Genomic DNA, 27,627 nt, shown 5'->3' with positions numbered 1-27,627 from the left:
TAATTTTTCCCGTTTTCTTTTAATTTTCTCGGGATAGCTTTTTTCTGTTTCAAGGTAATCCGTCCTTTTTTCTCTAACTCTTCTAAGCCTGTCCTTTTTTTCTTTCGTCAATTGGTATGAGTTAAGACAGCTCGGTGAACTTCCTACTAACCTCAGAGATTCAGCCCAGGCTACTGCACCTGTAAACGATCTTCCTTTTTCCTGGCGATGAGACATTAGACGTCGATGAAATTTCATCGACGTCCATTGTCATTTCTTCCGACTTGTATCTCTGTTCTTTAAGTTTTCTGTTGTCTTTTGCCACTACTTGGTCACTTAGCTCTTTTTCCCCTTCCTCTTCGATCTCCTTGACCTTCAGATCAATTTACCTTTGAAGCTACTCCATTTCTTTCCGTTCCTTCTCCTTCTTAAACGTTTTGTATTCTCCTTTAGTCCGCTCCGCTTCGTACAAAAGATACTCATTCTCATTCTAAGTTCCATCATTTCTCTGATAGTCATAATCTTGAAAAAAGCGATGATGATCGTTCTGATCATACTTACCTCTCACCGCTAAGAACTGTGCAGCACATTTACCGGCCTGTATCAGTATCTACGCGTGCTCTCTTTCTCTCATGTTTAGAGCTTCATCTTTCATCATACTCGTGTTCAACTCATCTTATGCATTCCTACTAAATGTCTTCGCTTCTTCTCTCTTCAACTCTTATTCGACTCCTTAAAAAGTTTACTAAAAATCGAATCGAATCGTTACTGAGAAAGATTTGTTTCGTATCGCCTATCCAATTCATTGTTGTTGAGAGTCGTTCGTTGAAACATTCGCATTCGTGGCCCGTATATAATACTGGCAATTTTTTCTGTTCGTATTTAATTTGTTATTATTTTTTTGCTTGTATATGAAGTATTGTATTAGTAAGTATACTCATATTAATTTCTTGATTAGTTTTAATTTTATGATAGGTGTAACAAAATTGTTATTTGTTGATTACTCTGGTTGTTTAATTTCCTTCAAAATAAATAAGAACTTCGTGACGTTTATTTTATTTCCTATAGAAAAAGTAATTACTGACGGTATGCCGTACCTACTGATTGTAGTTAGTTTATTAATTTTTAATGTAATTACTCTATTAACATGTAAATTTAAAAGTTATTTACTTTTTTACACAACGTTAGTGAATCTTTAGAGAAACTAGGTTAAACGTCACTACGTTACTGATACTTAAAGGTTACTATACTATGTAAATCTAATGTAGTGAAAGTGCCCGTTGGTTATGACAGATTTCATTTGTATTAAAATCTACTATAACCTATAAATGCAAAATTTAACCTACTTATTGAAGACTATTTAGTAGTTCTTTTGTTCTGCTTAAGTCAAGTTGACTGTACTTGTAAATGTAGAGTACGTAGAGAAATTAATATTTGGGATATGAGCCATATAAATGTATACACTAATATATTTGAATATATACTATAGATATAGGTATATATATATATATATATATATATATATATATATATATATATATATACTAAACAGTATTTGTGACTTGACAGCATCCCTGCTTCACTCCCCTTCTAATCCTTATTCTTCCAGTCATTTCATCTCCTACCCTCACTTTTATTCTCCGATTATAGTATAGCTTTTTTATTAGGCGCCTCTCTTTCCAGTCAGCCCCATTATTTTCCAAAATTAGCTGTAATTTATCCCATCTAACTGTCAAATTCCTTTTCTAGGTCGACAAATGCAACATACACTGTCTCCTTTCCATGTATCTCCCACTTATTATTCGTAGCAGCCCAGTAGCATCCCTTGAACCCATACGTGGTGTGGAACATGCCCATGCCCATACATGGGCATGGATCCCACAGGTTATGGTAGCCATAAGGTTAAAGTTTTGTTGAAAAATGTTAGCATTAAGGTTAAAGTTAAGTTAGTGTTTTGTGAAGAAAGGAATAAAATAATTATAATAGTCATTGGAATCAGACTCTAGCTATTGAAGATGACTGATAGTGTTCTTCCTGAGGTGATTATTTGTCATACACATGACTAGTATTATGTAATATGTGGCGTAGTCTCTTTCTGACTGCATTTCCATTTAAACATAAGGTTGGCCAAATAACCTACAAGATGATGTTAAGTATTGTCATACCTTGATAAGATAATTTTTCTTAACCTCTCTCAACAAAAATTTAGTATGTGTTCTATTTAGTATTAATTTATTGTATATCCTATTATTCAGAACCTTTAATAGTACTTTAGCTATAAGTGATGTTAGATTAATTCTGTGTTCTTTACTCCTTTTTTGTATTTCTTTTTTTTTTTATTGATACCATTATTGTATCCCAGAAGTCCTCTGACTACTTTTCTTCAGGTATTTCACTGCATAGATCTAGTAATAACGATTCTCCTGTCTCTCCTAGTGCTTTGAACAATTCAATTTGTATTTCATCACATCAATCAGATTTTCCTTTTCTCATCATTTTAATTGCTTCATTTATTTCTCAAATATATTGTACCCTTTTTGATCTTCATGAACTGTGTATGCTTCTTCCACTTCCATATCTATTTCTCTTAGCTTTTCTCCTAATGCATATGAATCCGCAATGTATTCTTCCCATCTCTGTTTTATTCTCCTCATTAAGTGTTTCCCCATCCTTTGCCTCTATCTGATACATGTTTTTGCCCCATTCCTCTAAAAACTATTTCTGATGCTTGCTTATACATTAGCTCATAGTTCCTTTCTTTTTCTGAATTTTTCTCACTGTAGATTTTCTTCTAACTACTTACCTTTCTCAGTTTTCCTTCTTAGTTCATTATTCATCCTTCTATATTTCCTTCTACCTTCTGCTGTTTGTACATTTTTCCACTTTCTCATTTCATTTATCTTTAAATTTCACTTGCAATCCACTTCTTTCGTATTCTGTTCCTGTGAGTCTATGAGTGTTTTAAAAGGAAAACTCCTTTGTTGAGTATCTGAAGAAACAACTGCTGGTGATATCATGAATATTAAGAATAAAAGCAATTGAATTATTCATTGGAACTGTCAGATTACAACTACAGCCACCACATTTACTAACATCACAGTTGCGACTTTTGCCACAATTACGGATAATATATTAAAAGAGAGAAGTCTGATCTTTTATTTTAAATCCATTTTATTTGTATAACATCATCACTATTTTATCAGGATACCATTTATTAATTTCTTATAAATGAAATCAATTTTTCTTTTAGTATTTATTATGGTTTTTTATGTTATTTTTTATTAAAATTAGTTTTAGAACTGCATTTTCAGTATAATTTTGATGTTCATAACATTAATACAATTCTGAATAATTTTTTCTTACAGTATAGTTCATTTGCCTACAGTAGAAAAATTGTCAAAAAATATTTAAAAATCTTCTTTGGAATTTTATACATATCATGTTTTATAAGAAAAGGGATAACATTTAATATATGCTGATCTCAATGGCAGAATTGTAGCATCTTGCTCTTTCATCTAGGATCTCAGGTTAAAATCCAGTCAGATGTGATATTATTTATATATCATAAAATTCCATTTCCGTATTTCCATGTACAAGTTTCTCTGTAAGCTTTTGTGGTGAATTAATTCATCAAGCAAAAAAAAAAGTAATAAAATTATGTTATTTAATATTTAGTTAAACATTTAATATTAGAACCAATTAAGTTGGCTACCCAGTATTATAATAAATACTCGGGCATAGTAGTAGTTGCATTCTTTGTATACATCTGATTCAGTATCATCCCACCTGCCACCTGTTATATAAGCAAGTAGTATCTATGTGTTGGATTATGACATTATTTGTTTAATATTGTTGTCCTATGTAATAAAATCCTAATTATGCAAACACTCATCATGTACTAACAGAATTCACACGCAAAAACATTACCTTCATCACTAAATAAGAAAAAGACAAAAGGACATTCTTCAACTTCACATTTACTAAATATGAACACAGATGTACATTCTAGATCTTTCTTTTTCCAGTTTAGCCTCTGGTAAGTACCGTTTAGATAATTCTTCAGAGGATGAATGAGGATGATATGTATGAGTGTAAATGAAGTGTAGTCTTGTACATTCTCAGTTCGACCATTCCTGAGATGTGTGGTTAATTGAAACCCAACCACCAAAGAACACCGGTATCCATGATCTAGTATTCAAATTCGTGTAAAAATAACTGGCTTTACTAGGACTTGAACGCTGGAGCTCTCGGCTTCCAAATCAGCTGAGTTGGGAAGACGCGTTCACCACTAGACCAACCCGGTGGGTTACATTCTAGAGCTACAGTAAACCTATCACAGCCGACATATTCATACACTACTCTACCAATCACCTGATACAATATATCTGCTTTCAGAATCATTTCATTTGGGAAATTAAATGGAAAATATGGGGTTGTAAAAACTTTAATGTTTTAGTTGAAACATTTTTCTCATCGATAGGTTTTTAAATTTTTAGGGAAAGTAGTTAAAATATGTAAGTTACTTATTTGGCAGCGATAAATTGTAAAAAGTATTTAATTTATACACTATAAAATTCAGTTTCATATTCCCATGTACAACCTTCTCTGTAAGATTCTGTTGTGAATTAATTCATGAAGAAAAAAAACATAATAAAAATATGTTATATGTTATTTATATTTAGTTAAACAGCTGCTATAATATTATTATTGAAAGGTTCTTATAAATGAAAAAAAAAAAAAATTAGGACCAATTAAGCTAGCTACACAATATTCAAGCATAGTAATAGTTGCATTCTTTATATACATCTGCTTCTGTATCATGTCACCTGTTATGTTAGCAAGTAATGTCTATGTGTTGGATTATGACATTATTTGTATAACGCTGTAGTCCTTCTATGTACCACCTGATACAACATATCTGTTTTCAGAATCATTTTACACACTAACATTTTCAACCAAAGTCAATAGATACAACAACATAACTTATAGATTAATTCCTACCCTAATTTAAAAATAAGAAAAACCGTGGTGCGAGTGGTAGCGTTTCAGCCTTTCACCCAGAGGCCCTGGGTTCAATCCTGGTCAGGCATGGCATTCTTCGTACGTTACAAATTTCCATTTGCGCTAAATGATCATAGAAGTCGATGCCTGCACATCTTATTAAAAAAAAGAAAGAAAAACCAAAATTTAATTCATGGTATTTAATAACATTACAACTACAAAAAAATTTGCTATTAAAAAAAATCTGTATTTTTTGATTATAGAACAATAAATAAAACTCATATTAATAAAACCTTGATTCATCTGAATTATAAAAACTGAATAAACACTGAAATATACTTAAAGGCCTTATACACTTGAATTTAATGTAAATTACACTTGTGAAAGCAATAAATTTTACTTTCTGAAATACTGGTTATGGATATTGCACAAGTATTTCTACTCAAGTCAGGGTGAAGGATCAAACTGCCTTAGTCTCTCTTCAATATATTGTGTAATTTTCTATGTCTGAGTCATTTGACTCGCCACCTGGACTCCCACAGTGAGTGGAGAGAAGTCATTATGTGTTGGATTTATTGGACTGGATTTATTGTTCGTGACAGTTTCTCTTGTGCATCATGGTGAGTGAACATAAAGATTTTCTTTTAAATTTCACATATCAGTATAACCCAGTAATTATGAAAACTATTCAAACAGGAATATGAAATCGCCAGCTTATTGTGAAACTAAGTGTCGTGACTAAAATAAACTAAATATCTTACAATACCTGGCAAAACGAAATATTCAGATTCAACTAGGAAAACATTGGTAAAGAAAATCAGTTCTCTAAGTGTAAGTTTTTGTAAAGGCTGGAGTGAATTAAGACATGTAAAACTGGATGAATTCAGTTATAAACCAAAATTATCTAATACAATGAAATGCTTTTTATTTTTGATCAGAAACACTCTTTGAATGTATATTTATAGTATTTTACAATACTGATGTAAATTTTGAAATAGTAATAGAATAAAACAAATTTTTAAACTACTTTTTTTATTTATTAAATTGAAGTTTTATGTTAACTTTTCATTATATATATATATATATATAATATATATAAATTGAAGTTTCCCTTAAAAATGAAGCTGAAATGGTGGTCCACTGACAAAACCTGCAAAATGAAATTGTCAACTGCAAACCTAAATCATCCTCCATGATTACACTTACGGAGTACAGTGTTAAATAGAAAATGGTTTTTAATTATAAATAGAACACAGCATTTCTATTTTAAAGTAAACCAGTACTTAAAGTATTTCCTGTATAATCAGTGATTTTTATTTTTTCTCAGTATCAGTTCTTGTAATATGTCACATATTTCTGGTGTAAATTTTTCACAATTTTTTTATTTTTACAGAATTATTATTGTATATGGCTGGACAAGGTCTCTGTTCCATAAGCATACTTCCAGTTCTTTTGTATCAATATTCCTGGTCTGTACATAGAGTACTGCAAATAGTTTGTATTTATTTAATTTTGTTCTGCGTGTAACTAATGATTTGTTAATAGAATTGTATATTTTCTTAAAAAATAGAACTTATATTTATTTAAACTGTTTTATAATTGTTTTTTGTATTTATTAATGTGAAGAAATTATTTTTTAAGGTAAAAATGGGTGGAAAAAAATCAAAATTACAGCATCAGGAATCAAGAAAAGTTACCACGACCTTAGATGATTTTGACCATCGTGAATCAAGAAAAGTTACCACGACCTTAGATGATTTTGACCATCGTGAATCAAGAAAAGTTACCACGACCTTAGATGATTTTGACCATCGTGAATCAAGAAAAGTTACCACGATCTTAGATGATCTTGACCATCGTGAATCAATAAAACTTTTCAAAAACTTAGATGAATTTGATCAAGCTGCTTGCAGAAAATATAAAATGCAAAAGGAGTATGGAGCATCATCTAATTTAAATCCACCTCCGAATATTACAAGTCGAACATTTAATCATGATATTAGAAATTCAGAGACTCAAAGAAATAGAACTTTATCTAATTTAAATTCACCTCCCAATATTACAAATGAAATATTTAATCATGATATTAGGATTACAGAAACTCAAAGAAATAGAACTTTATCTGATTTAAATTCACCTCCCAATATTACAAATAAAACATTTAATAATGATATTAGAATTACAGAAACTCAAAGAAACAGAACTTTATCTAATTTAAATTCACCTCCCAATATTACAAATCAAACATTTAATCATGATATTAGAAATACAGAGACTCAAAGAAATAGTACTTTATCTAATTTAAATTCACCTCCCAATATTACAAATAAAATATTTAATAATGATATTAGAATTACAGAAACTCAACGAAACAGAACTTTATCTAATTTAAATTCACCTCCAACTATTATAAATAAAACATTTAATCATGATATTAGAAATACAGAGACTCAAAGAAGTAGAGCTTCATTGAATTTAAATTCACCAGTAAATGTAGCAGCACAGACTGATAAACCAGCTCAGCGTAATACAGATGTTGAAACAAGACAGTTTCCTAAAAAAGATGATGTAAAAATTGAGAGTGATTCTTGTGATAAGGTCTCGGCTAAACACGAAGTATTTTTAAAAAAATTAATTGCAAGATATTGTATACATTCTAGAACTAGAAATAGAGGTTTTTATTGTGACATATGTAATGAATATCTTATTTATTTTAAAGATTCAAGGATTCATCATGATGAGACTGAAAAACATAAATATGCTGTAAAAGACAAACCAGATATAAGTAGACATTATTGTAGAACGTGTAAAGCATATTTCTTTGGCAATAGAGAATTTTGGCTCAGTCATTTAAATATGGAGTTACATCAAGTATTAACCAGTAAAAATAAACTAAATAATTGCAGTAAGAAAGAATCAGGAAAAAGTGTTGATAATACTAATAGTAGTGGTAATAATAAGATTAAAAATAATTCAATAAAACAAGATGAAATGTTAGATTCAATGGCCGGTTTATCAGTTCTTGGTGTACTAAAAGAACAAAAGAATCAGTATTTATCAATTCAATTAGATTTAAAAAAAGAAATAATTAAAAACTTTTATTTTCGCTTATTTGAAAAAAGTATTGACAAATTTTCATTTTATTGTCATAATTGTGAAATTTGGACTGATGATGACAATCTATGGGAAAATCATAATTTTATTCATAAGAATGATCAGAGTATAAGAAATGCTACAGTATGTATTGGCTGTAAATTAATTATAATAGGCAGTGACAAATTTAAAGACTTTCATTCCACAGCTGTAAACCATGAAAACTTTAAACAGTTTTTATTATTCAAGTTTAACAATTTTACCAAAACTAAAAAGAGTAGTGATGATGACAGTAGTGATAATAATGATGAAGATGATGATGATAAGGATGATTATAAGGATGATAAGCAAAGAAGAAAACCTACTGAACTTCTTCTTGAAGGTAAGTTTATCAATTATTATTACTAATTTTACCAATTGCATTTTCTCTTTTTATCATTAGTCATACAAGTAGTTTTTTCTGTTCTTCACTTTTTCTGTTTTGTAATTATCCTTTAATACAAACGTTTTTGCTGTAACTTCACCCTTTAAACACGGGCAGTCTAAACAATTTTGAACCAGTGGGTGTTATCTATGCGCTAGCTTGTTAGTTTCAACTTGATTTCATTTCCACTATGACTGTATTCATTTGCCATCCATCTGAAAAATTTGTTTAATAATAAACCGCATTTATAAACCCTTTTGAAAAGTAATCTCTTTAGCTGACTGCATTGTTATAAAAAAAAACTTCACAAAAATTTTACTTAAAACTTGTATGTTTATCTCCTCAAATTGTAACATTTATTATATATTAACAATTTTTCTTTTAATCACTTCAAATTACATTCAGGAAGCCTGTTCAAAACAGAAATGAATGGGATCAATTTTTTTTCCATATTGGACAGGTTTCTGGTTTATCCAGTTAATTATAAGCATACTATGTACTGTTTGTGCTAAGTAATACTATGTCATGCTAAGAATGCAGGGCAGCTCACCAGTAATGCTGTAATCCACTGGAATAATGTAGTATATATTAAAATAATCAATTTTCTAGGCTTACCAGATGTTTTTATTACACAATTAATGTTACACTAATTAACTACAAAAAATATAAAAACACAATTTTTGAAAAGTACAGTATGTAAGATTAAATTACATTATAATTATTTGTGTGATTTACCGATGTTGCCTGCTTTGTCTTTTCTTTAACACGCTGTTCTAAAGAAATATGCGCCTTACACAAACACTCCAAAAATTCAGTACAGTTCTTTCTTGCCGAACTTCTGTAAGTTACTTAAGCTTTGGATTGCATCAAAGTACAAGTTTATTTTGACAGGATCGTTAGTGTTGCTGTTGAATCACCGCATTCGGTATAGTCTCCATCTTCATCAGTAGGCGGTTTAATGTCACCATTATCTTCCCGTGGAACTGACAAAACTACCTCACTTTAATTGTTAGCTATAATACTGGTAGCCAAATCACTGTCAGTGGTTAAATATGTATCAGTGTCTCTGATAAATTCATTAGTACTGTCCAGATCTTTTAAAATTCTCATATTTTCCTCTGCTACATCTAATACTACAGTTGCATCAGGAAAACAACAAGAATTTAGTTTTTTTTAAAACATATTGTTTTTGTTTCCTCTTTTATGTTATTTACTGCCATATGTATCCAGTAGACAGCATCAACTACTGAAATTGATTTTGTAAGCCCATTAGCACTCTTCACACTGTTCATTTTTTTAATAATCGATTACAACACCATTCTTCTGTAGAGGATTTTTATTGTGTAAATCACACCCTGATCCGATGATTGTGTGGTGTTTGTAGTGTTAGGTATAAACCAGACTAATATAACATAACTAACTTTTTCACAAGTATTATTGCAGTATTTTTATGAGACATTTTAGTGAATTTTAAAACAAAAACAGATTATAAAATTATGACAAAACCAATATATATATATATATACCAGTAAGGTGCAATAATAAGATACAGACACAATACACAAGAATACAATAAAGCACAAACACATTAATTGTTAAACAGCAAAAAACTAACCCTAATGTCTGGTAACTCGATATACACGACTACGTTACAAGCAAGTAAACCCAGCTGCAGTACTGACAGAAAAGAAGTGTAGACAAATACAGAAACAAGGACATTATTTTTGTACAATGTGTTTGGCACCACTATAGATGTTCCTCCTTGCATGTTCAACTGCCAATTCATGTACATCTGTCTCAGTTTCCTTATAGGCTACTGTCATTTTTAATCATCTTCTAAAAATTGTGATAAAATCAATTTTGTTTCCTTATTACCATTAGTTCATACACTATATTTTCTGTATTATTCCGGGTGCCTAACTTTTTGTTTCCGTGTTGTGGAAGTTTCGTATTATACAGGATGATTTCATTGGATATACAGGATGATCTTCCTCCTTTTTTTATTGAGAACAATATTATTTTCCAAAATGGAGAGGTTTCCACCTTGTTCAGGGTCTGTTTTGAACAGGGTCTGAAAAAGGGTCTGTATATATTTATGGATGGCATCCATTAATATATTTATTATATTATTTATTTATATATATTTATATTTAAATTTATTAAATGGATGGCATCCTCTCAACTCGTCTAGCCTCAATGAAAATACCTAATATGAAAAGAAAAGCAGGGAAGACCTACTTAGTGAGAAGTAAAGCAAAACAGCAAAAAACCTTTGTCTGCTATACTAATTTATCAAGTTACCTAGAATAGTCAAATAAATTATCTAAAATAATCCGTGAAATACAATTGTACTCTAAATAGTATAAAATCAAAGAAGTAATACACAAGTGTACACTTAGTCAGAGAATAATTATTAATATTAAGACTATATCATTATCTCACTAAAATCTACATAAGTTTGAAAAAAGTAATCTTAACAGAACTTATACATAGTATTATTATAAAATACAGATTATATATTCTACTCAGCAGAAGCTGTGTAGATCAAAGTGATATCACATCTATTTAGTAGAGGTGTTATTAGTAAATATCTCAAATTATTCTTTTAAAAGAATGAGAAAGCTTCTCACTGACATACCAACAACGCTTTCGTTAATAAAATTAAGACTTTCCACACATCTGACCAGCAGTACAGCTGACAGTATTTAAATAATCTATGCTTCCTATTATTAACAAAAGGAATCTGATACTTTTATTAGGGATGTCAACTTCACTGTATCCATGCATTGCCTTATACAGAGTGACCCATGAAGAAACTTTCAGGACATGTTCTATTGGTGAAAGTAATCTAAAAAATTCATGTAAACTTAGGTCTGGAAATGCTTTATGTTTAAGTTACGGCTAGAGAAAGATTTGTGGGTACTTACGTATTAATGCCACCACAGCTACAGCTTTCTTTAAAAACAAAGTAGTCAATCGGATTTCGGTGGAAAATGAACAGTTTCTTTATTAATTTTAATAAATGGTTATTTATATTTATTTATTTTATAAATATAATTTAACTAAACATTACCTACGCTCGCTAACCTTGACTAATTAACACCGTAATTTTTTGAGTATTTATTTAATAAATTCAGTAATTATTGCAATTATTTATTATTTAAATAAATCAAATCACTCCTGTTAATTAGTCAAGGTTAGCGAGCGTAGGTTAAGTTTGGTTAATAAAATAAATAAATATAAATAACCATTTATTAGAATTAATAAAAGAGACTGTTTTGGATCTATGTTAAACTCTATATCGGCCCATTTTCCACCGAAATCGGATTGACTACTTTGTTTTTAAATAAAGCTGTAGCTGTGGTGGCGTTAATACGTAAGTACCGATTTGTGGGACCCAAATTAAGGAGTACAGTTGTTGGTATCTTATATAATTTGAGCTGGAAAATAAGATAAAACAAGTCCCAGAACTGTAACTCCAGTAGCTTTTTTAAGATATCCGTCATAAAACACAAAATTCGGTGTGGAAAAACAAATTTTTTTAGTTTTGTAGTACAATAGGTTTGGTAAGTTACTAATAAATGCAATGGATTTAGTAACCAAACTTGTAGAAAATTTAATTCACAGAAAATTAATGTAACAACTAATAAAAAGTAAAAAAAAGAAATTTTAAAAATAGGTTTTTTATTGAAGTAAACCTCCTCTATGAATCATGAGACCTTGCCGTTGGTGAGGGGGCTTGAGTGCTCAGGGATACAGAGTAGCTGGACCGAAGGTGCAACCATATCGGAGAGGTATCTGTTGAGAGCCAGACTAAGGAATGATTCCTGAAAGAGGGCAGCAGCTCTTTCAGTAGTTGTTAGGGGCGTGAGTCACAATGACTTAAACGGCCGTATCAACATCACTCAGTCCTCTGAGTACTGCGCAGCTGAAAGCAATGGAAAACTACAGCTGCTTTTTTTCCAAGAAAATGTGGCTCTCTGCATTTTCACATAGCAACAATGGAGGCGCCTTCCTTGGTAAAATATTCCGGAGGTAAAATAGTCCCCCGTTCGGATCTCCGGGTGGGGACTACTAAGGAAGGTGTCACCAGAAAATTAAAAAATAACATTCTACGAGTCGGAGCGTGGAATGTTAGAAGCTTAAAAAAGGTTGGTAGGCTAGAAAATTTAAAAAGGGAAATGGATAGGGTGAATGTGGATATAGTAGGAATTAGTGAGGTTCGGTGGGAAGAGGAAGGCGACTTTTGGTCAGGTGATTTTAGAGTAATTAACTCAGCGTCAAATAATGGGCAGGCAGGAGTAGGTTTCGTGATGAACAAGAAGATAGGGAGGAGAGTGGAGTATTTCAAAACGCATAGCGATAGAATCATTGTAATAAGGATAAAATCAAAACCTAAACCGACAACGATTGTTAACGTTTATATGCCTACAAGCGCCCATGATGATGATGAGGTAGAGTGTGTATACGAAGAGATTGATGAAGCAATTAAACACGTAAAAGGAGATGAAAATTTAATAATAGTTGGAGATTGGAATGCAAGCATTGGAAAAGGCAAGGAAGGAAATATAGTGGGTGAATACGGGCTGGGCAAAAGGAATGAAAGAGGGGACCGACTTATAGAGTTTTGCACGAAGTATAATTTAGTAATTGCCAACACCCAATTTAAAAATCATAATAGAAGAATATACACTTGGAAAAAGCCAGGCGATACTGGAAGGTATCAGATAGATTATATCATGGTTAAGCAAAGATTTAGAAATCAACTCGTTGACTGCAAAACTTACCCTGGAGCAGACATTGATAGCGACCATAATTTGGTGATAATGAAATGTAGATTGGGGTTTAAAAACCTGAAGAAAAGTTGTCAGATGAATCGGTGGAATTTAGAGAAGCTTGAGGAAGAGGAGGTAAAGAAGATTTTTGAGGAGGACATCGCAAGAGGTCTGAGTAAAAAAGATATGGTAGAAAATGTAGAAGAAGAATGGGAGAATGTTAAAAAGGAAATTCTTAAATCAGCAGAAGCAAACTTAGGCGGAATAAAGAGAACCGGTAGAAAACCTTGGGTTTCAGACGATATATTGCAGCTGATGGATGAACGTAGAAAATATAAGAATGCTAATGATGAAGAAAGTAAAAAGAACTATCGGCAATTAAGAAATGCTATAAATAGGAAATGCAAACTGGCGAAAGAAGAGTGGATTAAAGAAAAGTGTTCAGAAGTGGAAAGAGAAATGAACATTGGTAAAATTGACGGAGCATACAGGAAAGTTAAGGAAAATTTTGGGGTACATAAATTAAAATCTAATAATGTGTTAAACAAAGATGGTATACCAATATATAATACGAAAGGTAAAGTCGATAGATGGGTGGAATATATTGAAGAGTTATACGGAGGAAATGAATTAGAAAATGGTGTTATAGAGGAAGAAGAAGAAGTTGAGGAGGATGAAATGGGAGAAACAATACTGAGATCTGAATTTAAGAGAGCATTAACAGATTTAAATGGCAGAAAGGCTCCTGGAATAGACGGAATACCTGTAGAATTACTGCGCAGTGCAGGTGAGGAAGCGATTGATAGATTATACAAACTAGTGTGTAATATTTATGAAAAAGGGGAATTTCCGTCAGACTTCAAAAAAAGTGTTATAGTTATGATACCAAAGAAAGCAGGGGCAGATAAATGTGAAGAATACAGAACAATTAGTTTAACTAGTCATGCATCAAAAATCTTAACTAGAATTTTATACAGAAGAATTGAGAGGAGAGTGGAAGAAGTGTTAGGAGAAGACCAATTTGGTTTCAGGAAAAGTATAGGGACAAGGGAAGCAATTTTAGGCCTCAGATTAATAGTAGAAGGAAGATTAAAGAAAAACAAACCAACATACTTGGCGTTTATAGACCTAGAAAAGGCTTTCGATAACGTAGATTGGAATAAAATGTTCAGCATTTTAAAAAAATTAGGGTTCAAATACAGAGATAGAAGAACAATTGCTAACATGTACAGGAACCAAACAGCAACAATAACAATTGAAGAACATAAGAAAGAAGCCCTAATAAGAAAGGGAGTCCGACAAGGATGTTCCCTATCTCCGTTACTTTTTAATCTTTACATGGAACTAGCAGTTAATGATGTTAAAGAACAATTTAGATTCGGAGTAACAGTACAAGGTGAAAAGATAAAGATGCTACGATTTGCTGATGATATAGTAATTCTAGCCGAGAGTAAAAAGGATTTAGAAGAAACAATGAACGGCATAGATGAAGTCCTACGCAAGAACTATCGCATGAAAATAAACAAGAACAAAACAAAAGTAATGAAATGTAGTAGAAATAACAAAGATGGACCGCTGAATGTGAAAATAGGAGGAGAAAAGATTATGGAGGTAGAAGAATTTTGTTATTTGGGAAGTAAAATTACTAAAGATGGACGAAGCAGGAGCGATATAAAATGCCGAATAGCACAAGCTAAACGAGCCTTCAGTAAGAAATATAATTTGTTTACATCAAAAATTAATTTAAATGTCAGGAAAAGATTTTTGAAAGTGTATGTTTGGAGTGTCGCTTTATATGGAAGTGAAACTTGGACAATCGGAGTATCTGAGAAGAAAAGATTAGAAGCTTTTGAAATGTGGTGCTATAGGAGAATGTTAAAAATCAGATGGGTGGATAAAGTGACAAATGAAGAGGTATTGCGGCAAATAGATGAAGAAAGAAGCATTTGGAAGAATATAGTTAAAAGAAGAGACAGACTTATAGGCCACATACTAAGGCATCCTGGGATAGTCGCTTTAATATTGGAAGGACAGGTAGAAGGGAAAAATTGTGTAGGCAGGCCACGTTTGGAGTATGTAAAACAAATTGTTGGGGATGTAGGATGTAGAGGGTATACTGAAATGAAACGACTAGCACTAGATAGGGAATCTTGGAGAGCTGCATCAAACCAGTCAAATGACTGAAGACAAAAAAAAAAAAAATTGAAGTAAAATAGACAGAAAATCATAGATCACAAAATAGATTTTGTGCAATATATATATATATATATATATATATACTATTTTATTTTTAGGTAACTTCTAACATTGTTATTTAACTTTTTAAACATAATTACTTCTGCATATTTATTTTTTTATGTTTGGATACATAGGACTGCAGTCACCTTTGCAGATGCAAATCTCTTATAGAAGAAAATGTTGGGTGAACTTTAGGATGATTTTTAAGACATTAAAAATGAATTCTTCTATTACTACAAGTCTGCATTTTTCAATTAATTACTACTGAAATTACCTTTCTTCTAACTTATCTAAATCAGTAATAATATTTTATTATAAACATGTCTTCTGAAGTAAATTAGGCGTTCGTGTATGCAGACTGAAAAGCTGTAAAAATATATACTTTCCTGAAGGTGTTTTGTGTAATTTTTTAAGAGGTTTATCTTTAATATTGTTTCAAAAATCTTACAGACAATTATTACATTTCTATTAAAAAAAAAAAACTAATTAATTCTTATTATTACATGGATTGTTACAGATTTACCTCCTGAGACAAAAAGAAATGATTTATTGTTGTATTTCAAGGATTTTGGACGTGTTGGTAAAATTTATCTACATTTTGGTGGGCCATCTACTGCCAAATTATCATTTCAGAATAGGTGAGTTGGTCGTATTTTATTACGTTTTTTTGTAACAAGGTAATAATTTTATTTTCATTCCACCATAATTAATAAATATAATTTTTAAATCAGATGTAACAGTATTCATTGAACTGATGAAAATGGGTGGGATTCACCCACATGATGAAAATTGTAAGAAGAAACAGTGTGATGTGTACGGGTATATTTTGTAATCTGTGGAGTGTTTGTGGTGTGGCGTATGTGTTTGAGGTAAAATGTTCAGCAGCTCGGTGTGTAGTAGGAAGTAAAGCTGCATCCCTACATGATGCTAGGATACCTTACTGGACAAAGGCTCAGGAAATTGGGGATTATTTGGAAAAATATAAATATGAAATCATAATTGATATAAGAGATTGTGCATTTTAAAAGGAAAACTGGGAGAAATAAAATTACTAAGGTCAAAGAACATTCCCATTTTAAATGATATAATATGCTGATGGTAAATGAAGTATAAAAAATAAATAAAAATTCAAGTATAATTTTAGTAAAGTATAAAATTTAGGATTTCACTCATACAGAATTTAAATTCAGTTGGTTCAATATCAGTTAAGTTACTGAAGATGCCACTGGTTACAACCTAAATGTTGATATAAGAATAAGAATACTTATTCTTATTCTTATTTAACTTTTTACCTAAAATTTTTAATTAAAACATTTTCCTTATATATAAAATTTAAAAAGAATTAAACTGAACTTGTAGAAAAACCAAATTATTATTATACAAAAAATTACAGAGACAAAATTTTAATGATGAAAATCAGTACAATACGTAAGATATTTAAGTTTAAAATTTTAAAAACTGGAATAAAATTAATTAAAACGTTAATTGAAATTAATAGCATTTTGTTTGAAGAGGTAAGATATAATATTGTATACAGAAAAGCATTTATTATGTGAGAAGATAAAAATTATGATTCATTTAAATGAATCCCTTTCTTTTCCAGTAAAAGCCCAGTAAAAATATTTTCAGCAAATCCAGTAAAAATATAACATTGAAAATTTTGTTGTAGTAAGTATACAATCTTATTAGAAAAAGCAAATTTGAATTTGAATTCAGTTAATGGATTTAAGAATTATCATAACTGTTTAAACATTTTTAATAGGAACAAAAAACTATTTTATTAAATAAAATAACATTGTATTTTATAGTTGAAGATTAAAATAAAACTATAAAAAATTAGTAAAAAAATAATGGAAAGGGAAGAACACCAACCAAAAGGAGATGCCTACAAGTGTTTATTACTTTTTCTTAGATATATTTCTAGATCTACAACCACTGATGTAGATTTTTACACCTATTCCTAGAAGTTGTCCCCACAGTCCAAGATGTGATAACTTAACAGAGTTTTTCTGTACAAACGTTTTTGTTGTGTAGGTTTGGTCATTGTTATGTCTTGTTCCTACTTTATCCTCTAGAGCAGTGATTTACAACCTGTTTAGCTTCACAACAACCAAAAAGTAAAATTATATATATTAAGTAAAAAAAATATAATGAATAATTCCTGACCCCCCCCCCCACCACCAACCCAATAAAACCTAATTAAAACTATTTAGTTGCATTGATAGCAGTGATTATGACCACGCATGTATGAAGTGTACAAATAAGAACAATTTACACATTCCAACTTGAATTGTATTTGCTCTTTGTAATTTGGTCTGCTTGCATTATATTTGTTGTAAGACCGTCACACTCGAACATGCATATGATACGTTTGAATGTGCCATGCTCTCAGCAGTATAAAAGAGGCGTAAGGAATTACAGAATGTCAGTTTCGTTTCAAATGCTATGTGTGCATCTGGTGCCTTTATTTAAGTTTTTAAAAGTGAAGTTTCATTGAAAATAATAATAATTGAGGTTTTGGTTTTTTAGTATGTCGTCAAATGTAAATGTTTGTCAAAAGAAGTGAGCCACCTACATCCATTGAATCAATTGGTCAATAGACAAGGCTGTACAATGACAGTTATTTAAGTTATGGTTTTATACCCCATTGGATGGAAACCCACAGTGCGTTGTTTGCTTTCAAGACCTCTCTGATGAAAGCATGAAGTCATCAAAATTAATTTGACACTGAAACAAAACATCCAGATGGTAAAAGTAAACCCTGGAATATTTTGAAAGAAAATTACATAATAAATCAACAAGCCTCTATTTTGCAAATCATGCCATACTGATAAAGTTACAATTGAAGCATCTTATATCATAGGTTTAAGAGTAGCTAAGATGTTCAAACCCCATTCTATCACACAAAACCTCACATTGCCTGCTACAATTGATATGGTCAGTGTTTTACAAGGTTTAGACATAGCAGAAAAATTGAAAAAATTCCACTTTCTAACGACACAATATCAAGGGCAGATCGATGACTTGGCTGCCAATGTTTGCGATCAGATAATTCAGCAAGTGAGTTCAAGTGAATTTTTTAGTATTCTGTTTGATCAATCAACAGATGTGGCAAACATTTCCAGTTCTTATGTTTTGTGAGATATAAATGTGATACAGGTCCTATCTCAATATGCTTCTGTGTGTTTCTAACATAGATCCACATATGGAGAAGCTTTTAAATGGAAAACAAATGCAACAATCTCATTAACTTATTTTCCTTGCATGTGTACTTATAAATTTAAGTAAAGTGTTAATAATAAATAATTTTTTTTCTCTTAAAATGATTTCATTATTGTTTATATGTAAAGTTATAGGCTAAGTTTTGACCCCAAGGTTGAGAATTGCTGTCTAGTGACCTGTGTCTCACTTATATTATGTTAATATTGTTAGTAAATTGAAATTATTCTGTATAGTTATTTATTTACAAACTATTAGAAGAGGAGCAATACATACATAGAAGCAATAATAAAATGTAAAAGATATCTAAATAAAAACAAGATTAATTGAAAATTGGTATATTCATTACATTTCATTTTATGGAGTAAAAATATGCTCTTTCAAGCGGCAAATAGCTTTTAGCATAATTAAAAATTGTTGAATATTTTTTTGCCTTGTAACAATTTTTAATTTTCTAATATTTCTTTCAAGCATAACTTGATAAAAAATTCCAAATTTGGTGACAGAAGTAAGCTTTTTACATTGAAGGAAAAGATATTTTATTGGGCTATGATAATAGTCATACGTTCCAACTAGGATAACAGTATATTGGTCATTTTGAACATAAAAATGTATTATTAATTGTGGATCTGCTCTGCCAGGGGAAAATATTTATTTTCTCTGTCAGAATTGTTTTTTTTTTTTACAAAAAAAAATGTATACCTGCATAATGAAGGATTATCTGATGAAGGAAAGTAAAGAAAACAAAATTCATTATGGAGTCTATATGTATACTGGAGTTTCTGGTTATACAAATAATTGGATAGCATTGGGATGTTAAGTCTATTTTTTTTTTTTTACTTCGGTGGTTGAGAGATAATCTTTTTTTATCAATAATTTACATCAGTGGTGCTCTGAAGATCAGAGCTAACCATTGAAAGTGTTAAACAGTTAAATATATTAAATGGATTTTTGTTAATAATTAATAACTTCAGTTTCATGTTTGTTTAATTGTGCAGGAAATTGTGTTAATAAAAAGTATTTTATTTTTGAGTTCCCATTTGCATGGATGTATTGTTATAATAACATTCATTATGCATGCAGAATAGTTTTATAACTTTAAAAAAATATTTAAGGTTTTCATTAAAATATATAATTAATATAGTTTTGAAGTACATCTAGATAAATTAATAATTAGAGGATTGATATGAAAGTGTAATTTTTTTTGCCTAATGAATTATTCCACCACAGAAGCTTACAAACTTTATGTGGTAATGTGAACATGGAAATTTGAAGCACATGAAAAATGCCATGCCTGACCAAAATTCAAATATGGGACAATGTTTTCCTACATAAATGTAAATTTTTCTTATTCATTTGCAAGTATAGAATTGGTTTAACTGTGTGTGCGCGCACGTGTGTGAGTGTTTTTTTATTTATGTATAATAATAGTAAATAGCTTATCTTTTTTCAGAAACATTGCACAAAATATTATTGAAGCTGAAGTACCAGTGACTATTCTAGGTAAAAAAGTGAAAGCTTCTCTTTATGAGGGCAATTAAGAAAAGTTTTTTGTTTATGATATTTTGATATTGATTTTATTATTACTTTTGTTATTGTTCTAAGTTTTATATTTGATTTTGATGTCATCCTATCTACTCTTACTTGTGGTTATGCAGATGTTAAAAAACTAGAATAGTGAGGAACCATGTGTGTTAAACCTGCTTATAAACAAAAAATAAATGAAAATTAGATCAAGAAAACAAATTTTTAAATAAAATTTATATAAATGTATACAGAGTTGGATGAAAAAAAAGAATATATATGAGCTGCCTGGAGGAACAGAATGGTAAGTGCCAAAAGGAATGTTTTCAAATAGAGAACAAATAAATTTCTCATAGACTACAAATCAGAATAATTTTATTTTCACCTCAGTTTTGTACTCAATACATTTGAACAACATAATGCAGTGATATTGATACAAAAGAAATCACAAATAAAGAACCTCACTGCAATAATAATAAAATTATTGATTATTGACATGAAGATAACATTATGTTACTCATAACTAATATTTGACTGAACACTTACTACCATTATAAATGACATTATATTGGTGACATTATGTGAAATCTCTAACCCTTTCAAGTACAGTTAACAGTCCTGATTGTCAGATTGTGTATTGTTCAAATCTGTAGGCTTAAGGGAGTTGAAAAATGTGTGGTATATAGGCAGAATAAACTGCAGGAGGGATAAAACATCACTAACTTTGTTCTTATCTACAGGCCGAGATTCATGTTGTTTGAGTTGAAGTTTCTGAAGGTTACTAGGTCTCCCTCACTTCCTCAGGCTGATCTCCTCCCACACATTGTTGCAGAAAGTCCATGAAACGAATACTGATGTAGGGTTGTCACCTTCTATTTTCAAACTACACACATCCCTTAAATTGACTGCTTGATCTGCAATTGTCTTGTTCTGAAGCAAATGATTCTTTTAGATTACTGATTTTATAAAAATCATGCCTTGATATTTCATATATCTGAAATGGATTTTTTTTTACCATATTTTTTTATTACATCAGCCCACTGTCCTGGACTGAAGACTTCTGTCACCTGTCGCCGAGTGTAATTTTCACTTCTGGCAAAATCTCTATCGGAAGGCAACATTGTATGGCTACTGACTGGGAAATGGTGGTGAACAACTTTAAATCTGCCCATTAATATTAAATGTTGTCCAAATAACACCATGTTCCAGTTTTTATTCTGACCACAACAGTTTTTCAAAATCGGAGCAAGTGTGTTTACCCTAATATCATTTTTCTCAAAGTAATGCAAAAGACAACTGATAATTTCCTCCAAGCCTCTTGCTGCGATGGTCTCATTTCACAAAAAACAATGGCCCTTGTTCTTTCCACAATCATGTAGATTTAAATTGTACACCCATACCTTTCTTTTGTAGAATGCAGGTCTGCATGTTAATTTTGGCACGGGAAGTGTCTGTTGTAAATCAGAAGTTATTACAGAATAATCGCTGTTTGCCTCTGCACGTTTTGTTTGGATGCTAATATCAGCTTGCCCTGCTTCTGTTTTTTGCGATGTAGTTCATGCTCATGTTTCAATTTTCATGCTCAATTTTCACTTTAATCATGTCACATGTTTTGCATGTGTCAGTCATTGGTGATTTCACTACTATATTATAGTCTTCAGTAAAAATTTGCCAATACGTGTCACTAGAAACAAGATCATAAGACATCTCCTTTCAGAAGACATTCTTATAGTGTTCATAACAAGCTGTTATCACAACCTAAATAATGTTTACCATTGTTATTAGATCGTCGGTAATGACTCATATTTTGGTATTTTAGCTATGTGCTCTTTTACTTCCTTGAATTTTTTCTTTCAAAAATGCATGTGGGTGGACAAAGTGCTTACCCCATTTGTCTGTGGGTGGAGTGTTTGTTCTAGATGTGTTACCTTTGGAGTGGTATGTTATTAGGTTAGGTTTTGCCAATCTTTTTCTGAATATTTTCTACCCTACCATGGTTGTTTTGTAAACCATGAATGGCAAGAAAGGCTTTCTTGCACACTCTCACATCTGCTGCATTAGATTTAATGTAATAAACACAGAAATTGTCTTCCGAAGTCGAGCAACAGTACAAACTTTCATAGCACAAATAAATAGGCATTTTGTGTGCTGAAGTCTCCCAAAACATTTTAAAATATTGTTTTACATTGTCTTCACCTACTTTTTTAAAACATTTGGATGAACATTGGCACTCTGGTCCCACATGTTTTTTGTGGATGGTATTTCCTGTAGGAGAATCATGCTCTTCTCCCATATTTCTTTTAATTTGTTTCTCTTTGTGCTTGGAAAAATTCCTTTTCCTTTATCGAGAAGCTCTCTTTATTGTCTCCTTGGTATCAGTATCTGCATGTGTAGCAGGCTCTACTGATGGTGGTAAATTACTGGTTCTTGCATCATCATTGTGTTCCTGCATCATTATTGCATCTGTTGTTTTAGAGATTACTTTTGTTTTCAAAACAAAAGTAATCTCTATCAGAATGATGATTATTCTTTAATGTTGGACATGTCAAATGTAAAATATCGTGCAATTTATTAGGCGTATTATAGGCCTACATCTCTTTTTTTACTTTTTATTTTTATTACACCCCCTAAGGCTACCAGCTCCCTCCATTTAGACATTACCTCAGGATGCCATGGCAGCAGTCTCTCCCCTCCCTATCTTACCCCCACCGGAGGGTTTTCCCAACAGTGATCCCCTGAGCCTCATAAGGAAACGCCAACCTCTTCCAGACAGCTGATGTGCCCCTCCACTGGAGGGCTGCCCTAACTTACACACTCCAGACAAGCCTTACACATATCCTTCATGATCTGCGCCCCCTGCACACCTTGAGGGTCCCCCATATCATCATTAGGGAACTCTTACCCATCCACCTTTGCATGTGAGCAAGCCAAAGCACCCTAGATATAGAAGCTGCCTCCCTGGCCCTGAATGTTGCCACGTTTTATATCCCCTATACATAACGTTACTGTTCCACATGGTGCTATCCTTATTCCGGGTATGGCGGGGCATTTCCCCTATCAAGCCATACAAAAAAAATACAATACTACACTATTATAATATTAACATTATAATACTGCACAGTAATACTTTGTAACGGGCTGTATGTTGTAGCAGAATAATGGACTGTATTATGAATAAATAATTACACACTGATTGATAACTAAATAGACTATATTTATAAGATTAACAACATTAAATTATATTACTATAATGCAGAGGCCTTACTGGCGTGCATGTATACTCTAAGACTGTCCAACTCCGAATGACTAGTACAAAAGAATGTTCTTAATACTAAAGCTGCCCATAGGCAGCGCTGAGTGCCTGATTTTAAACCAAACATACTTATTAATAAACATTACGATACTACACAGATGGAAATGTAATTATTATTATCCAAGATGTTGAGGCCGTGCACTCACCAAGTCCGTTTTAAATACAATGCAACAACTACAATACTACAACAGTACCCAATACCTGATAATAATACATAACGCTACTTTACATGACAATATACAATGTACCAAAACAATACTACAATATATATCACAATATATATATCTTATATAAACATATCTACACGACTATATTGTAAAAACATGGTAATATAATCTACACACTACATGATACAATACCATACAAGATACTCTCCACACAGCAACATGATAGTAATAGCATCCTGATACATCATGGTAGGGAATTTGGTACATCCTGGCAATACAAATTGACCTAGCACCTTTTTCTTTCAGTGAACTTCCTCTTCCGCCTTTTGTTTCAGTATGGTATGCACCAGGTTGACCACCTCTTCCCAGTCTTCCTTGCCCCTTACCATGTGCCTGACCACAGAGCCCAGTGTGATATTAATCGACAGTCTATTTCCCACTTGTCGCACTTGAACCAGATATGTTCTACAGTATCATCTTCAGTGCAGTATTTGTAGGTCACTGATGTCCTGCATTTGAATCTCTTCAGGGAGCTGCCAAAGTCACCATGGCCAGAGAGTAATTTGGTAAGACAGAAATCGACTTCTCCATGTCTTTGCCCCACCCATTCCTTCACTACCGGAATGAGACACCGAGTCCAACTTCCTTTCTCACTCGTCTCCCACCACATCTGCCAGCTGGCCATGATCTTATGTCTCGCCTCTATCTTAGACATCCCACCAAAGCGGAGACCCCTCTTTTCTACCAGCAGATTTATTGGTGGGGTACTCACAATTACACAAGTCGCATCATAGGAGACCGTCCTGTACGCACATGTAGTGCGTAGTAGCAGTCTCCTATGAATAGATTCCAGCAGCGTCCTGTATTTCTGAATTCTTTTTATTCCTCTGATCCACGCAGGGGAAGCATATAGCATCACCGATGCTACTGTGATTTCTATTACTTTCCTCTTTTTCTCGCTCGGCCCTACCGTATTAGCCATTAGTCTTGAAACAGCTGTAAATAGTCTCTCCGCCTTGTCCTTTGTCTCCACGATATGGGGCTCGAACGACCGATTTTTGTCTATCCAGACCCCTTGGTAATTTGTTTTCTTAACCTGCATAATTGCGGAATCATTTATGCTAAAGTGGATTTCGCAGAGTGTCCTCCTTCCTGCAAAGATGACTGACTGCTTCCGACTTCTCTGGAACTATCTCCAGACCCCGGGAGAATATCCAGTCGTATACCACCTCCAGCGCCTGGTTCCCCCTCTCAATCACTTGGTTTTCATCCATCCCTTTGACTAATACGGCTAGTTCGTCGGCAAAGCCGACCACCTCTACCCGCTCCATATATTGTTGACTGAGGACACCATCATACGCAATATTCAAGAGGAGGGGCTACATCTCTACAATGACCATAATTACAATATATGTAATTACAAAAACTATGTAAAACCTGAGTTATTCCCTATCTAATCAACTAAGACCGGTCATTTCAGGAACACAGTGGTATGTTGCCTAACCTAATTTTAGTATTTCCTTGGGGATGGGAAAATAGTTTTTTTTTTTTTTTTTTTTTTTTTTTTAAATAATAGTGAAATATAATTGAAATACATTATAATAATGTTATTATGAAACTATTATAATAGTCTCATATTATGAGACTAAAATTTGAAAACATAAGTATTGTTTCTTGTAATCATGAAATAATCTTGATTTCTGAAACATATTGTATGTTAATAATCTTACCATTGTGTTACTGAAATGTAAATTTAAGTAAAAAAATCTGATTTAACATGCCTCAGAATCAGATAAATCATTTGGAATGTAGTCTGGGTCAACATCACTGTTATTAATATCACTAAAGTCATCTCCACCTTTCGTTTCCTTGCTCATCTTTCTCATTTTTATTCGAGATTCACACATGTTATTCATGATGGCAGCCACCTTAATTATCTCTTACCATTGTGTGTCTGCTTCCAGTAGCAGATGACTGTTACCATATTGCCTTGTCCTTCCATCTAGTGAGTAAGTTAGAAACTAATACTTATTACATACGACTCTATTACACCAAACAAGCGGGATGGTCAAATATTGCTTGTTTGATGGCAATGGCACGTACCATTATGTTCCCCTGAGCAGCTCATATATATATATATATACACACAGAGTTGGATGAAAAAAAAAGATATAATGTATATATATATATATATATATATGTGTGTGTGTGTGTGTTTCTTAATTTTTACATTAAATATTTCAGTTTATTACATATTTATTTTATGATTTTATTGAATTTTGTGGATTTTTTTTGTTGAATTCTTTATGAGATTTTTTTTTTGTAGAACATAGCAATTGCATGTTATTTTTCAGTATATCTTAAACCTACGGTTTTATTTTGCTTAGGGCTTGTTAAAATGGTGTGTTTAAACGAAATGCCATTTTTTTAAATGCTATATAGTAGCTAAGAAATTATAACTTAAAACAAAAATGCAAAAAACTTGATTTGGAGTAATAATTTCTTGTTTTACTTTTTTCTGATTATAAAATAAAATACCTGTAATACAGAGGGTTTTAATTAATATGAAATTAACTAATATTTATATGAGTATATTTTATATGTATAATAATAAAAATGTAGTTATTAAATATATATTATTATGTTCATTTATACATTATTTATGTTTGTACATTTACTTTTCTCTTTGTGTATGTTTGTACCGTATTACTGATTAATTTTCTATATATTTAACTTTTATTTTTTTTTCTATAATTTGTTATCGATTAAGGAGTTTTTTAATTAATTTATTTATTTTATTTTATTTTTTAAAAACTTGTGACAATTCATTAATCACAGGGGAAAAAGTTATAGAAATAAGTATAACAACATTGAACAGTTAAAAAATGTTCTCAGTATTTTATACCTGGGTTAACAGACTGTGATTCCTTGCGAAAGTTACCTGAAAATTTGTTTAATGCAATTTTTAAATTTTAAACGGCACCATTTGTCAGGATTTCATTACCGATCTGGTTATTTCCTATAACTACATGACATCCTATGAATTATCAATCCCAGGCATACTCCCAGTACTGGGATGGAATTATAATAATGTAAATATTCCTTATTAATTATGTTATAAATGTATTAAAATTTAATTGTATTATAACATTTTAAAAATTATTCCATAATTACATTCATTTATGAGATAAACTTTACACATTAAATTGATGTTACAAAGTTGTTACTTTCACAAATAAATAATCAGAATAAGTATATAGAGAGAACCAATTGCTCAAAATTACTTATTAGGTATTGTATAAACAAACATATTTCATTGTACATCAATCAAAGTTTCTTTTGTTTGGATATGGTGTAAATAAATAAAATACATCTTGATGGTATTTTATTTTTCTGTGTATACAATATTTAATTTTATAATCAGCATTCTTAAAGTGTAATGCAGTTATACGATTGTGTTTTTAGTACAGAGCAAAATAAATTTGATAAAGTTTTTAAATAGAATGTTTATAGAGTGTATAAATAAATACATTGTTTAGAGTGTATAAATGTTTATCTGTGTATAGAGTGATTCAGAATAGAATCATTGTTTGTGTTTAAATGATACATAATCATTTAATTGTTAAAGTTTTGCCTGTGGAATATAAATAAATAAAGTATATTTAATTAATATTTTTTTCTTTATGATTGAGAAATACATGCCATGCCAGTTATTATTTTCTTTTAGAATACTCTTAAGTTTTTAAAATTAGTTTTTTTTTTTTTTAATCTTAGAAATATATCAAGAAGTGGGGCTTTATTGCTATTGATTTTTAGATTGGGATTTTAATTTAGGAGGCTATGTTGCACTTCCTGAAGAAATTAAACTGTCCAACTCTTTTTTCAGTGTCAGAA

General features: G+C 31.3%; 1 protein-coding gene across 3 annotated transcripts; it reads left to right on the top strand.

Annotated features, from left to right (window-relative positions):
• The first annotated feature begins 803 nt into the window (after window positions 1–803).
• Window positions 804–26,392, top strand: LOC142330966 (uncharacterized). Of its 3 annotated transcripts, none has more exons than XM_075376445.1 (4): window positions 804–906; window positions 6,622–8,455; window positions 16,028–16,148; window positions 20,388–26,392. In XM_075376445.1, the coding sequence occupies exons 2-4, from the start codon at window positions 6,628–6,630 to the stop codon at window positions 20,392–20,394; spliced, it is 1,956 nt and encodes a 651-aa protein (XP_075232560.1). In that variant the 5' UTR covers window positions 804–906; window positions 6,622–6,627; the 3' UTR covers window positions 20,395–26,392. The 3 variants fall into 3 exon arrangements, with proteins under 3 accessions (XP_075232560.1, XP_075232558.1, XP_075232559.1); XM_075376443.1 differs by having other exon boundaries at window positions 20,183–26,392; XM_075376444.1 differs by lacking the exon at window positions 20,388–26,392 and adding an exon at window positions 18,040–18,906.
• Window positions 26,393–27,627: the final 1,235 nt, after the last annotated feature.

Source organism: Lycorma delicatula, chromosome 10 (genome assembly GCF_047948215.1).
Source record: "Lycorma delicatula isolate Av1 chromosome 10, ASM4794821v1, whole genome shotgun sequence".
Lineage (NCBI taxonomy): Eukaryota > Metazoa > Arthropoda > Insecta > Hemiptera > Fulgoridae > Lycorma > Lycorma delicatula.
This window is presented reverse-complemented; position numbering and strand designations above follow the sequence as displayed.